Source organism: Lactuca serriola, chromosome 7, assembly GCF_051521515.1.
Source record: "Lactuca serriola cultivar US96UC23 chromosome 7, Lser_US96UC23_V15, whole genome shotgun sequence".
NCBI lineage: Eukaryota > Viridiplantae > Streptophyta > Magnoliopsida > Asterales > Asteraceae > Lactuca > Lactuca serriola.
Window position 1 is genome coordinate 66,692,341 of NC_136414.1, and position 15,097 is coordinate 66,707,437.

At 33.5% G+C, this 15,097-nt stretch overlaps 1 protein-coding gene across 1 annotated transcript; it reads left to right on the forward strand.

Moving 5' to 3' along the window:
- Window positions 1–5,474: 5,474 nt before the first annotated feature.
- LOC145064062 (putative UPF0481 protein At3g02645) lies at window positions 5,475–7,010 on the forward strand. The gene has a single exon (XM_079011584.1). The coding sequence runs from the start codon at window positions 5,475–5,477 to the stop codon at window positions 7,008–7,010; it is 1,536 nt and encodes a 511-aa protein (XP_078867710.1).
- The last annotated feature ends 8,087 nt before the right edge of the window (window positions 7,011–15,097 follow it).

The following is a 15,097-nucleotide window of genomic DNA, read 5'->3' on the forward strand; positions in this document are numbered from 1 at the left end:
TTCACTCAAGTGGATATTTGATTGTTCAAACAAAACGAAGATTAATCAAAGGCTTTTTAAGGTAGAATCTCTTCTCCTTTGGCTCTTAAATTCAAATTCATGACTTGGTGGAAACCCCAATGTCAATTTTAGATTGTTATGATTGTTAGGGTTTGGTTTTTTAACCTCCCTTGAGTTGTTTTGCTTATCCCAATCTCAATCCAATCATCATATTGATGGATTTGAGGATTTGGGTGAAAACCCTCATGAACCCTAGAAATTCAAATTAGGGGTACATGGCAAAATGGTTTTATGATAATGAAACACTATTGTTTGATATATGAAATGATTTTGGAATGGGTATTTTGATAAAGTGCCTTGAAGGCAATAATGTATTTGAAAGAAAAGAACGTTTTGGAAGATTGAATGTTTTGAAAATATGTTTGAAATGTTTTAAAATATGGATTCTTTAATTTTGAAATGAGTTTATGATACTAAAGTATGAAAGGTGTAAATCATGGAAAGTAATGAAAAGAAATGTAAAGTAATGAAAAGCAATGAAAAGAATTGGAAAGTAGATGTCTGGGGTGGTACCTTCCCCGCCGCGAAGTAGATGTCCTAACTGAAATGATGCCTTGGTGGATTGATTTTTTCTTTCCACCTTGGTCTAGACTTAGGAGTGGTTGCTTTATTAGACGTAGACCCTAAATATGAAATGCCAACTGTTTAACACCTGAATTAGCCCTTAATGAAATAAGGAATGGAATGTGAAAAGAAATGTGTTTTGAATTACGTTATAACTAATGAAATGTATTGATATAAAATGGAATGTGGAAAAATGTCAATTTGAAATATGTTTTGCAAAGATGAAATGTTTCTGATAAAAATGTGATAAATGTTTTGGGTCACAAACACACGTAGCTCACGAGACATTACTGTCTTACGTATCTCTTTTTAATGTCATGTATCTTAGGTTACAATTAAGGAGAGAGGATGATAGATGGAAGTTATAAGTCAAGTGATAGAGAATGGAGTGGAACTTGTTAAGTTCCTTGCTTATTGTATTGATGTAATTCTTATTTGCTTGATATGGTTGTATTGATGCTTAATGGTAACTCCCAATATTTTAAATTGTAAATGTTTTTTTGTGGGACCGGCTTTTGTTAAATGTGGGTTAACATCGGAAAGTTTTTTCTAAAACCATAGCATTTTAAAGTTTGAAAATTTTGGGGTGTTACAGATAACATAGCAATCAGTAGAAGCAGCTTCTGCCCAAAAGGACTTTGTCAATTAGGAATTAAAAAGCATACATCGGACCTTCCCCATAATGGTGTGATTCATCCTTTCGGATACAACATTTAATTGATGTGTATCGGCTACCATGCATGTCGAGTGATTCCATCGATTTAGAAATAGGCAATAAACTCTTCTAAACATCACTCAAATCCATTATCCATGCAAATATACTTTACCACCAATCCTGATTGCTTTTCAACTTGCACTTTTCAAGTTCTTAAGGTAGAAAAAACATCTAATTTATGTTTCAAGAAGAAAGACCACACCTTCCTAGTAAAATCATCAATGATAGTGAGCATATAGATAATAATGTCTTTCGAAGCAACTCGACCCGGTCCCCACAAATATGAATGGACATAGTCAAGTGATCCTTATGTTGTATGAATACCACTTATAAATATTACTTGTTTTCCCTTTCCATGTACACAGTATTCATAGAACTCTCAATCAACAACTATTTGTGCCCCAAGTATAATCCTCTTCAGCTGAATTTTAACATTCCTTGAAAACTCAAATGGCCGAGTCGATGGTGCCAAAGACGTGACCGATCTGGATCTGAAAGAGACTTAGAAACAATATCAACATCACTTGAAATTGTTTGCCCATTAATAAAAATAAAGGTCTAAGGTTTTTCGCTTGGCTCTCAATTTGTCAGAACCATCTTTGAATACCCTGAGAACTCCACCTTTACCAACAAACTCATAACCCTTTTTCGCAAAAGAGCTAAGAAATAACAAGTTTCTTCTAAGGTTATGAACATATTTGAATACCTTATTTTTTGGATAACTCCATCAAACTTACAAATTCATACTAAACCATATCCAAAAACTGGACATGTAGAATTGTTACCCATCAAAACATAGTTGCGGTTAACCTTCTCAAACGTATAAACCAACTTATATTTTGACACATGAAAAGTATAAGCGGAATTGAGTATCCATTCACCAGTAGAATTCAGTTCATCTGAACAAACTATAAGAAGTTCTCCAATACAATCAACCTCACCGACATAGGCTTCATCCGAAGAACTAGCTTGTTTTCCATTTTTTTGTTGTTTTTATTTATTCTTCAACTTGAAGCATTCATTAATTAAATTTCCCTTCTTGTGACAATAATTGCAAAACTTTCTTTTGCCTTTAGACTTGGATCTGACCCTGTTGGAAGATTGAGAGGTTTTACCTTATCTATTGTTCCTCCTCTAGCATTTAAACCTTCGGCTTTAACATCACTTGAACCACCACCAGTTATATGCTTCATCTACTCTTTGAATCCAAAGTTGTAAGAACATCTACAAAACATTCTTGTTGTCATTGAGGACATGATCAATCGGTTGATAAAACAATCCCAAAAAACTAATATTAAACCCAGAAGCTTTGATACCAATTGTAGTAAACAATTAGGGTAAGATGCACTAAAACGAAAAAGCCCTAATACATCACTCAACCCAAAAATCAGAATCACAAGAACAATATTAGTTCAAGCAGAATAGGACTAATATATCAAGCAAACAATCAATCAAATGTAGTGAAAAATACTTAGCAAAGTAGTAAATTTGTAACAACGTAAATTTTCAAAACACATTTTCATTTTTAAATCATATTTTCAATCATCAAAACGATATCAAACAAACTGTATCCAATGCCATCATAACAAACAAATCCTAGAATCTCAAAAGATCTCAATTACATAAATCCTCTCAGTGTGTACGGATCATGTCGGCGCCTTCCCACGGTCCTCGCTAGTACCTGAAACACACAACAACTATAAGCATAAATGCTTAGTGAGTTCCCCAAAATACCAAATACAACACATACGCATTTCCAGACGATAACTCTGTGGGACCTTCCGGTCCAAGTGTCTTAGAGGACTTATGTCCCGAATCCCGGTAGACCTTCCGGTCCTACCCGTATCGACCTTCCAGTCCGTAACCTCCTGACCTTCCGGTCCATGTCCTCTTGACCTTCCGGTCCATATCATCATGACCTTCCGGTCCTTATTATACAAAGCATACATAACGCATACACATCACATATCAACATATAATACATACATCTCATAGCATATAAGACCTTCCGGTCACACATATGTACCCTTGCAGGTACAGTATAGTGAGAAGACTCACCTTGGGTATCTCGGATAATCTCTCACACGAAAACACTGATCTAGCCCCCCGCCTAATCACATAAACAATACTAATAAACAATGGCTCTCAAAGGCTAGATTAAATCCATTCCAACAATCCCATAGAGGGTAAAAGACCTTTTTACCCCTCCCTAACCCAAAATTACCTCTAAGTGAAGCTCCTCCCTTTGAAGAACTTAGATCCAAGCTTGAACTTCAAACCCTAGCCTCCACAAGCACCTCCCCTTCTTCTTCACTAACATACAAAGGCACATTTAGCTCAAAACACTCACACACAAGCTTAAGGACGAAGGAAATGCTCTCTTAGGGTTTCACTCTCTGATATGGTGGTTGAGGATAAGGCATTAGCATTCCTTTTATAGTGCACATGCCACAATTTAGGGTGTGTATCTGGGCCCGCTACGCCCACCGTAACCCTGGGTACGCCCAGCATACCTAGGCGAGTATGCGTCCAATATAAGTGCATGAGTACGCGCAACGTACTCTCCAGTACGTCCAGCGTACTCATTTGCAACATTTTCCACTCGAGGGCTAATTTTGACAAGTTGATAAAAGAGAAGGGTTAAATAGCTGTATCAGAATTTCGGGATGTTACAAAATTAGAGAGACATAAAATTTATGTGGAAAACCTAAATCGGGAGAAAACCATAGGCGGAGGAAATTGGGAATCAATCCACTAAATATTGAAGTGTTTACAGAGCTTGATCAAAGATATTACAATAAGCTATAATAATTTAGTGATGAAAGGTTGAAACCCTAGACATATCGCTCAAAAGGGGAGAGAAACTCATTCAATTTTGTCTTCAAAACCTCGCTATTCTAATTTTCTGCTTTCAATTGAAACTACAAAAGGGAAATGGTTTGTAAGATTTGGCAAATTGGGCTTCAAATTGGTTTGGACTGATTCTGACTTTGACGATACTTAAATTGATTTAACTCTAACAATCGATTAGCATAACAGCCGTTAAAACAATATAAAATACTTCCACTATAATATTATCTAATTGCACTATCGTTTTTTTTTTTTGTAACAATTATCATAAAAATAATAATTTTGCTTATGTATAAAAAAAATATTATGGGTCTATTTATTTATTTATTTTTGTATAGGACCTTCAATTGATTTGGTTTGATCATTAAGTGAATATGAATGCATGCTAAATAATGACTTTCCTCATGAGAATATATATTATTAGCACGTACTAACTACCATCAACAAAACTAACCATCCTTAATAAGAAACAAACTCTCAAAAATGACGAAATTGCGAAAACATTAGAATGTCAATGGGCTAATCTATAGTTTTCTATTTTTATTTTATTTTATTTTGTTTTTTTTGTAAAATATCACTGGCTTTTACAAAAAAAAATCGTAATAAAGTAATGATTTATTAGATAAAAAGATGGACATGTAATTATTGGAATATTGAACCGCTTCATAAGCATCCCTAGTCAATAGTGAAAACCAACAAGTTGACTAGGAGGTCAAAGATAGTAACTTGTTCCAAGTACGTGCACTAGTAAAACTACAATTCAAGGAAATGCGAATGAGAAGGTGTTAGCTGTTCTTCTACGGTTCTACCGGAATGGTTTTAATTCTGGGAATAATTTGTACGTAGAGTGCGATGTGCTATATATATGATGAAGTTAAATGCACTTTCCGGTTAGTCTGATTTCCTTTACTACAATGGTTTGTTACTTTGTTTTATGCACAAATCCAAGACAAAGTAACTAGAAATAATTTACTATTGACTTCATTGAAATTACAAATACAGTAGAGGAAAATTGAAGGTCACAACCAATTTAGTTTAAATTTATGTAAGTGTCAACAAATACAACTTTCAATCTCCGACATTATAAACTCTTAAAACATTTATTGATAACAAAAATATTTACATCAACTAAAACGATTTATGTATTGATATAGTAAGACGTGGGATAATAAGGGCCATTAAATGACTCTTTACACATGTAATTCGAGGAAAACTTGTGAAACAAGTTTTCTATATATAACAAAGAGAACTAAAAACTGGTTCACCAAAAAAAAAAAAGTAACCAATGGCCTTGTTGGAGCCTCCACTTCTATGTACTTCTCCAGCTTCCGTTGAAGATGTGCAAAAATGGGTCGATCATATCCCCAGAACATTGCAATCCCAACTTTCCGCTGGCACCATTCTTCCTGTCAGCATCTTCAAGCTTCCAGACAGTCGAATATCCGACAACCCAAATTCTTACCTTCCCGAAGAAATAGGTATTGGACCAATCCACCATTTCCGAAGTGACCTCTACAATAGAGAGCAGATTAAACTAGTCACAGCTCAAGAAGTTCTAAAACCCTACAATATCACATCCGAGTACGAAACCATCGTAAAAGAACGTCTCATACCTCTTGTCACAATAGCTAGAAGTTGCTACGATATAAACTTTGACATCGGGAACACACCTTTAGCATGGGTTTATTCCATAGATGTAGTCGTGTTGCTGGATATTATAATGAAAGTAACAGAAGGAAAACCCTCGGAGTTTTTGGAAGATGTTACGAAGCTTGAAAATCAAATCCCACTAGTGGTGATAATCGAACTGGTAAATGCTCTTAACCAAAACTTATCTGGCACTTCAGACAATCCGTTTCTTGAGAATTTGTTTCTTAAGTTTTGTGAAACACGTTCGCCTCTTAAGTTTTCTCTACCGAAAAGCAAAAGGGATCTTGATATAGGTAACCGCCATCATTTGTTGGATTGCATGTATCACTTGAAGGTAAGCCATGCTAAACCACCTCCAACCCCTTTGATTCGAACAGATTACTCCATTGAAGTGCCTTCGGATGAAGAGGAAGCCCCTAGCATATTGTCTGTTTTAGATGCTTTTTTGAAGCCTTTTAAGGACGCATTGAATTTGCCATGGGACAAGCTGAATGATTTGATCAAGTATTTGTTGGGACAGACACCTACTAAGCTTGAAATCGCCATACCTCCGGTTTCACATCTTGTTAAACTCGCAAAGATTGAATTTTCCTCAACAAATGGAGGTATTCGTGACATTGAATTCGACGTTGAAAAGCTCACACTTTGTCTCCCGGTTCTTGAATTGAAATCGGATTCGGATGTTATATTAAGAAATTTGGTGGCTTATGAAGAGTTAATGTTCAAATATGGTCACGTTCCTACTCTTGATGTCACTGAGTATGTGGATTTTATGTGTGGGATTGTCGATAGTGACAAGGATGTAAAGATTCTTCGTGAAAAGAATATTATCTTTGGCGATATGGAGGATGGGGAAATCGCAAACTTTTTTAATAATATTACTAAGTCGAGTGGGAGAACTGATGGGATAAAATCCAAGTTGACAATGACCATCGAGAGTATAAATCACTATTATGGTAATGTTCCACGAGTTAAAGTGTACGAGACCTTGAAGAAGGTGTTCAATGCGTCATGGAAAATTGCTTTGATCGCGTTTGCTGTTTTAGGTCTACTGGTGATGATTTACATTGGAGTGCGTGAGGTTTCCAATTTAAAGGATCTATTTACGGTTAGTAACGTCCCGTTTGTCGTTCCTCAAGTTGGCACGAATAACGAACTTCTTGATTTTTAGGCAATTTGGTCGATGAACCGCAATGTGAGTGATTTCGAGTGTTCAATAAAGTATAAGATTGTATTCTACAATTTATTAATTTATAAACTTGGTGAAGTTTGAAATGGCTTTATATTTTTCATTCTTTTTTTGGCATAAGGATCCTCTTTCTTACGAATATAAATATTTTCTTGTGTTAAGTAAAAAACAAAAATTATGCAAACAATTGACAATCAAAGTGTTATGTTGGTAAAAACACACGATCAATAATCCAAATAATTTACAATAATATTAATTCAAGTGGAATAAAATTAAAATATAAGATGTAAATAAGCAACAAGAATATCAAAACACTAAATAAAAAAAGAGACATAAAGTGATAAAGATTTAGAGGGCGTTTGTTTTTCTAAAAAACCAGTTTCTTCTTGGTAGTGTCATACCATACATATTATACTTTTGCCCTATAAAACTCGTGGGTGTCATGTCACATCCACCACAACACACATTTGTATGCATGAAGTATTATATTTGAAGGATAGGCTATTTTTTCCCACACGGTAAAGTTGTAACACAAGATTTGCATACCGCACTCTTTTGGGGGTCGGTGCGATGTTTACGAATATTGCACTATACCGTGGTATGCGGTACAAGACACACTGTATGGTCTTATCGCTGCGCCACGTTAGGGCTGTCAAATCGGGCAGTCATGTCGTGTTTTTGTCTAACACGACACAACAAGGTTTTGCATAACACGAACACGACACAACACGATGTCGTGTTTTTTTATTAACAAGAAAATGAACCAATTAAAACATGACAACACGACACGACACGATAAAGATAATATTACATAACTATTAGTGTATTTCGTTCATACTTAAAGATATATAACACGACAAAAACGATAAACACGAAAAACACGATAACCACATACATAATCGTGTCAATTTCTTGTCGATTCATGAACAAGAACACGACACGACACGACATCGTGTTTTTTAATCTTGACACAAATACGACACGAACATGAATTCGAATTTTGATTTCGTCCTGATTTCGTTTCATTTCGTGTATTTTTGTCGTGCCCTGTCATAAATTAACACCCCTGCGCCATGCAGAACATGCGCAACAAATTGGGCTTTTGCAGCTATTAGGTTTTCTAAAAGGCTCTTAAGTAAAAAAAAAAAAAAAAAAAACTTTTGTCCGTGAGCTTCTTGGTGCAGCAATAGACCAACTACTTCAAAACTCTTCTCAACCCTAATAAAAAAAAGGAACGGACAAAAAAAATCACACATGCCACTCCATCCTCTTCTCTCACTCAATCGTTCTTCCTTCTCCAGATCGTCGGCCTCAGCCCTTCGTCGGTGCACCTCCTTTCTCGTGAGCGCGAGCACCATTGTAGCCTTTCAGATCGTTGAAAGGTATGTTGATTTCTGATTTCTGGTTAAATGATCATCGATAGATATCATGAAATCGATTGTTGTAATGAATTTCCGGGTTTGCTAAAATGTAATAGTCATGCTGAAATCGATTTTCTTATTTGCATTCATATATATATATATATATATATATATATATATATATATATATATATATATATATATATATATATATATATATCTTACTATATTATTATACAAATCTTACTATTTTTAAAAATAGATTTAAAACGTCCAAAACTTTTAGTTGAATGTACAATAAATCAATGCATATCTTTACTTCTCTAATTTATCTGTTTCCCTAATTATCTATTTTCTTCTCTTTGACTCCTTAATCGACTTGGTGAACGGTAATTGACCAATTCTAAGCACAAATCAAGGAAGTATAGTTACATTTATTTTGAATTCCAAAATTCTTATCTTTCATCTTTTCTCTCAAAAGTCGAACGCTCCGCCCAGGTTAATCTCCATGATCAGTTAACAACCACCACCATATCATCTTCTGCCTAATGATGACATTGCCACCCAAGATATGTACCTTTGTTTCCCTCAGATCTCTAACAATTAGATTTTCCCCATCACCCCCATCATTCTCGTTTTGAAATTGAAAGCCAAATACGTTCCTCTTCATTCTTCTACCCTCTCTCATTCACTTTGATGCTCTTCGTCTTCATCTAATTGAATCTGTTAATCCCACATTCAGTGGAGACTCATTCAAATTGGAAGAATTTTCGTTCTCTGTTTCTCCTCTCATGTTCTCACATCACCACTGCCTAACTACTCAGAACCCTTGAAATATCATCCAACATCTGAACTCAGGGCACATATCTACTTCTCATAAAAACCCTAAGCGACTAACGTCCGCTGGAAATAATGACACGATCTGCTGAAAACGAAGACACCCGCCTATAAGGTTCTATAACTCATTATATGTCTTCTTCTTCTGTTGCTAACCTTCTATTTGGATTTTTAGATCTGAGTAATATAGCTTCGGATGTTATTTTTATAATTGGCTCCAGCTTTGATTATGGATATGATTTTTAAATCTAGGTTCAAAAGTTTAAATTTATTTTTAGAGCTGGTTTTTTGTTTCTAGGTGGTTTTGATTTGATGTCCATTTTTCATTTTGTTGCTTTAATATACAGATCGATGAACAAGTTGAGTATTTGAAGTTGAGCATATCATATGATCTGGAGGAAGAATCTTCGATTTGAGGGTGGATGTTTCATTTTGTTTCTTCAAAAAAAAAATTTACTTTCCTAAAGAGTCTTTATGTTTTGGCAACTATCGGAACTCTGTGTGTGTGTGTGTATGTGTACATATAACCCCCTGTCATTATGTTCTTAGTCTCTTAATGTTATATTTTCGTAGGGAATTCGACAGGTGGAGCTATGGTTTTATAGATAAAGCTGTGTGGAAGTGATGTTTGGTTTTATGAAGGGTAAATTTGTCATTTTTTGTTGGCTATCCTTACATTGCAAACTGTTGAAGGTAATTATACTACTTTAATTATAATGTTTTTCTTACCATTTATCCTTGGATTTCCATTTGTTTGTTGAAGGATGAACATTGCCTCCCATGGTACACAAGCTATTGTATGGTAACACAACACACAACATATGTGAAAGCAATTTCAGTAAACAACTAACCAATTCAGGCCATATGTCAAAGAATTGAATATTGATCTACTAAAGCTTGTTTCAACTTTCATATTCGCATATTCATATTTGTCCATGAAGTAGCTATTGTAGAAAATTTTGATCATATAGTCTACAGAAAAATTTGATAAAGTTGCTCTAATGTTAACTTGGTAAGATACTCTTCTTTCTTTATTTTTTTATTGCTTATGAACATAATGTACATTTTCTTTAAACATTCGATTGTAACACATTTTTTGTTTCTTTTCTATTTTTTGAATAGGTTGATGATACACCTGAGTACCTGACAAGCATAAGAAGATATATTTTTGGCAACAAGTGATGATAAAGAGGTAGTTCTAAGTGATTATAGTTTTTACAACTTCAGTGTTTGATTACTTCATGCCAATGTTTATGACTTATTGACTAAATCTTATTTAAAATGTCAATTATGGAAATTGGAAAATAGATTTGATTCTATGGAAGAAAAAAACATACTCATTCTGCATTCCTTCTTAGAAGAGTTCAAGCGCACTGGATCTCAACTCTTATACTCTCTCGCACCTCAGAAAGTCCAACCACCATGGTTGAAAGTCAAATGAACCTAAACACACTCTTTTATGATCGTCTAATTGATCACATTACAATTTCGAAGTTTAAAAGCAAACTGGGTGGTGAGATTAACTGAACAATGGTTTGCAATTTGCAATTTAATAGAAAAAGGACCAAAGAAGGGTTTCCTAAAATATCAAACATTTGTAAGTTAGATAACAACCCATTTAAAAATCTATTTTATTAAAAAAAAAAAACATTTTATTAATACTTTTAAATATTCCTACAGGAAAGTGTGTGATTCATTCTGATATCATGAAGAAAAAAATTGATGAAAACAGAAAATGGATAATGTCATAAAAACCCTCAAGTTTTGAGGGTTTTGTCGATTTTACCGAAAGTTGAATTTTATGTCCGTTTTTACCCTAACATTTTCCAAAAAAAATATTCGGTTTTACTCTTTTACCGGTGATAACAGGTTACCATTATATTAACTTCGCAAAAAACCCTTAAGTTTACAGTTTTTTTACATTTTTACCCTTAAGTTTATAAATTTTTTTTACACTTTTACCCTATGTATTTTTTTCATATTATACGTATTCAAGCAGAAAAATCATATAAATATGTATATTATGAAAAAAATATACTTAGGGTAAAAGTGTAAAAAAAATTATAAACTTAAGGGTAAAAACGCAAAAAATGGTAAACTTAAGGGTTTTTTTTGCAAATTTAATATAATGGTAACCTGGAAAACCTATTATCACCAGTAAAAGGGTAAAATCGAACATCTTTTCGAAAATGTTTGGGTAAAAACGGACATAAATTTCAACTTTGGGTAAAACCGACAAAACCCTTCAAACTTAATGGTTTTTATGACATTAAACCAACAGAAAACAAGACTTTAATGTTGTGGTAGATACAAATGAAATACATGACAAGACCAATCATTCTGAAAATCAAGTAGGTGAGCGTAGTATAAAAGTATGATTCTATTATCAATTCTTATAATGACGTTACTTGTTGGACAAGTATTATTGTGAGACCTTATTTACTTCATTTCATGTTAGTTTCTATTAGCCTCTTTAGTGCCGGTGCTTTTAGTATGATGATTCAAAGATGTTATGTTAGTTCATATTTGTTCTCTATTTTTTAAACCACTTTAGTATTATGGTATTTCTCCAACTTCCCGTTAGTCCGCTTTTCTTTTAATAAATTTTGTTGTAAAAAAAAGGTGTGTTAATTATCTGATGTACAACAAATAAAATGCCACTAAATCACTAATATTGTATTGCCCACGCTAAACAACGCAATATATAAATGCATCCAAGATAAAAATACAGCCCATAAATGACTTACATCCCAAACCTTTCGTATAATCCAAAATTGATACCACTTTTTTCTTCAAACTTGCTTCAATCGTCATTTCACAAACGCCAATCAAGCTAATATAATTTCCAATTTCTAATGTGTATTTTCTCACTACCTTCCTACACCTAGAAGTATGTTTAATTAATACAAAATTATTCATAGCTTTTCAATACCATTTTCTTTCCTTCCAATATCGAGAATTATTTTTTATGCACTTTGTACAACTCAAACTTCTCATCTTTATTTGTAAGAAAAGGTTACAGACAAACTTCTTTTGTGCCAAACCACCTTCGAAAACCACACTAGCCCCCCTGTATTTTCGAATTTTAGCTATCAATTTTCATTTTTCCGTTTTGCCACTTCTTACACAACCTCTAAATTTGGAATACAATTCCTGCATAACTAGCCCTTCATTTTTATTTACTTTTATTATATATTTAACACCAAATACCTTCGGTCAGGCTTAAACATTCTGCATATGCAACCTTGGGACAAGTGTTTTAGGATCGAGCGTTGACAAACCGATAAAGGGAATGAGTGGAATGGTTAAATGAGTCAATCTCATAATGATAAACGGTTTATATTATTGTTACATAAATTACATGCAAAATAATAGTTGAGTTTTCAAAAAAAAATATGGTGAAGGAACAAATTTGGGGAAAAATATGATATGCTATAGAAGAACGAAATGTAAAAAAGAAATTATTTGAAGAAATAAAATTATTTAATGCTTGGAAAATATTTTCCAAAATAAAACTTATTTCCACCCGTTCTTAAAAACCACAAAAACTTTATAATGACGTTGCAATTCAGGATAATGAACTACATACCAAAACAATGTGTCCGACCATTGTGGGATGCAATAGAATTTCGATACATTGCATGTTCTTTGGAAGATGACATGTTTCTGTATAGAAATGAATCGTTTAACGAATATAATCCTAAAAATAAACTATTTGATGAAAAGAAACAATTCTTTGCTGCAAAACTGACTGATAACAATATGTATCTGTTTTGTGTTCCATAAAATATAATATCTTTCCCCGAATAGAACTAATTGCCAAATGAAAGTAATTGTCTCTGTTGCTTCGCACGAGAAGTCAAGTAAAATGTTCGACTGAAAAGGGCATAAAAGAAGATGCAATACCCTTTACTTACACAACTTCCAGGTATTGCTTCAAAGAGAGTTTGGCACCATTTAAAAATAGATCACTCAAAACATGTCGAAAGTGAACTAATTGTCGTCTCAATACTACTTGTCAAAAGAAACTATTTATTGCGGATGCATTGCACGAATACACTACTAGATAGAAACCATATTGGCCTTCCCTATAAACTATAAGCCTCGATAGTGGAAATGAAAATTCATAAACAAATGTCTCAAATCAGTAATAACATACCTTCATAATTAATTTCCGAAACAAAATATTCATCGCCCGCTGCTTTGCACGGGTAACGACTAGTGTGTGTGTGTGTATATATATATATATATATATATATATATATATATATATAGAGAGAGAGAGAGAGAGAGCTAGGTTCAAATGTTTTTAGCAAGTATTGTGTGCCTAAATGCACCAATGAGAATTCAGGAAATAATTAAATCACTAATAAATAATAAAAGGTATAAGAGTAATCTACACTATAATTAATTATGGTAAAAGAAAACAAAATCAATCAATATCCCACTAATTTAGGTTATCAGTTTCATATAACACCACCACCGATTCCCACTACTTCTTTAAAAATCATCTTTCTCTCTTCACAGACCCATAAACCCTTATCCCCTCCTAAATCAGTTTCGACACCACCAGAGCAGTAGCACCACCCCACAGCACCGTAGAACCACCAACTTTATGGATTGGAGAAGAGAACGGGTGGAGCTGGGCCCTTTCGTCGGCGATGGCGCCGACCACCGACGGTACATCAAACAGAGACGTTCGCCAGGGACACGATGACCTCTCTGGTATGCTGATTTTAATTTCCAAGGCTTTTTTATTTCATCGATTTTGAAATTAAGTAACAATGATTTTTATCTGATCTTGTTATATGATATTGATGGATTTATAATGAATGAAACAACGGGAAGTAGTGAATAACTTGGAAGATGCACATGAACAAATTGACACTGCAATTTCAATTGAAAGAAAGCAAACCAGTGTACATCAGTATAAGTTGTAATCTGCCTAGTATTCCTCATTTTCATCCATCAATGTAAGTCTTATGACTTATGATCCATTACCATATTTGCAATTTTTGTTTACAAACAACATTCTGTCATGGGCTCCATGTGTTCGATAAAATGCCTCAATGAAAAAATAGTTAAAAATCCTTAATGTTTTTACTTCCCTTTGTTCCTTATTCTTTTCAGAACTATATAACTCAATTTAGATTGGGTTGGATGCCATTTTCATAACAATAGGTTGATGCTAGTTCCTTATTCTGTCAGAATTTGCAGTTAAATACATTGAGCATGTCGAGAAGAAACACAGGGAACCCGAAGAATGTTAGTTCCTTATTCTGTCAGAATAGGTTGATGCTAGTTCCTTATTTTGTTTGTTGGGTATATTCTTGATAATACAAATTCTTAAAAAATATTCTTGGAGAATAGTTTATTTTGTAAGAATATTATTGTTGTATTCTGATAGAATTGTAGTTAATTATTTGTATGTTTAATGTATAGGTTTTATAAGTGTATCACTGCAAATTACTTGGCAATGAATTTCTGGTAGAAATGGCTTCAAGAATGGCTTGAAGACCTGATGGGAAAGGGTTGAAGAATGAATTAAAGAATGATCACACTCATTGTTTTAAGAATGTTGTTATTTTTTAAGAATTATACTTGTTATTCTTCGATAATGTTTGTTATTATTCAATAAATCACAATCATACAATGTAATTTTTTGATATATTATTAGTTCAAGAATCGATTTTGTGTAGTCTTTCAAAATGTATTTACTAGTTTATGGTTGACGTTCTGTCATTTTGACATAATAAAATCGAAAAATATATTTACTAGTTTATGGTTGTCATTCTATCATTCTGACAGAATAAAATCGGATTTTTAAATTTGAATTAATTTAAAATATTCAGATTTTTTTAAAAATAAAGA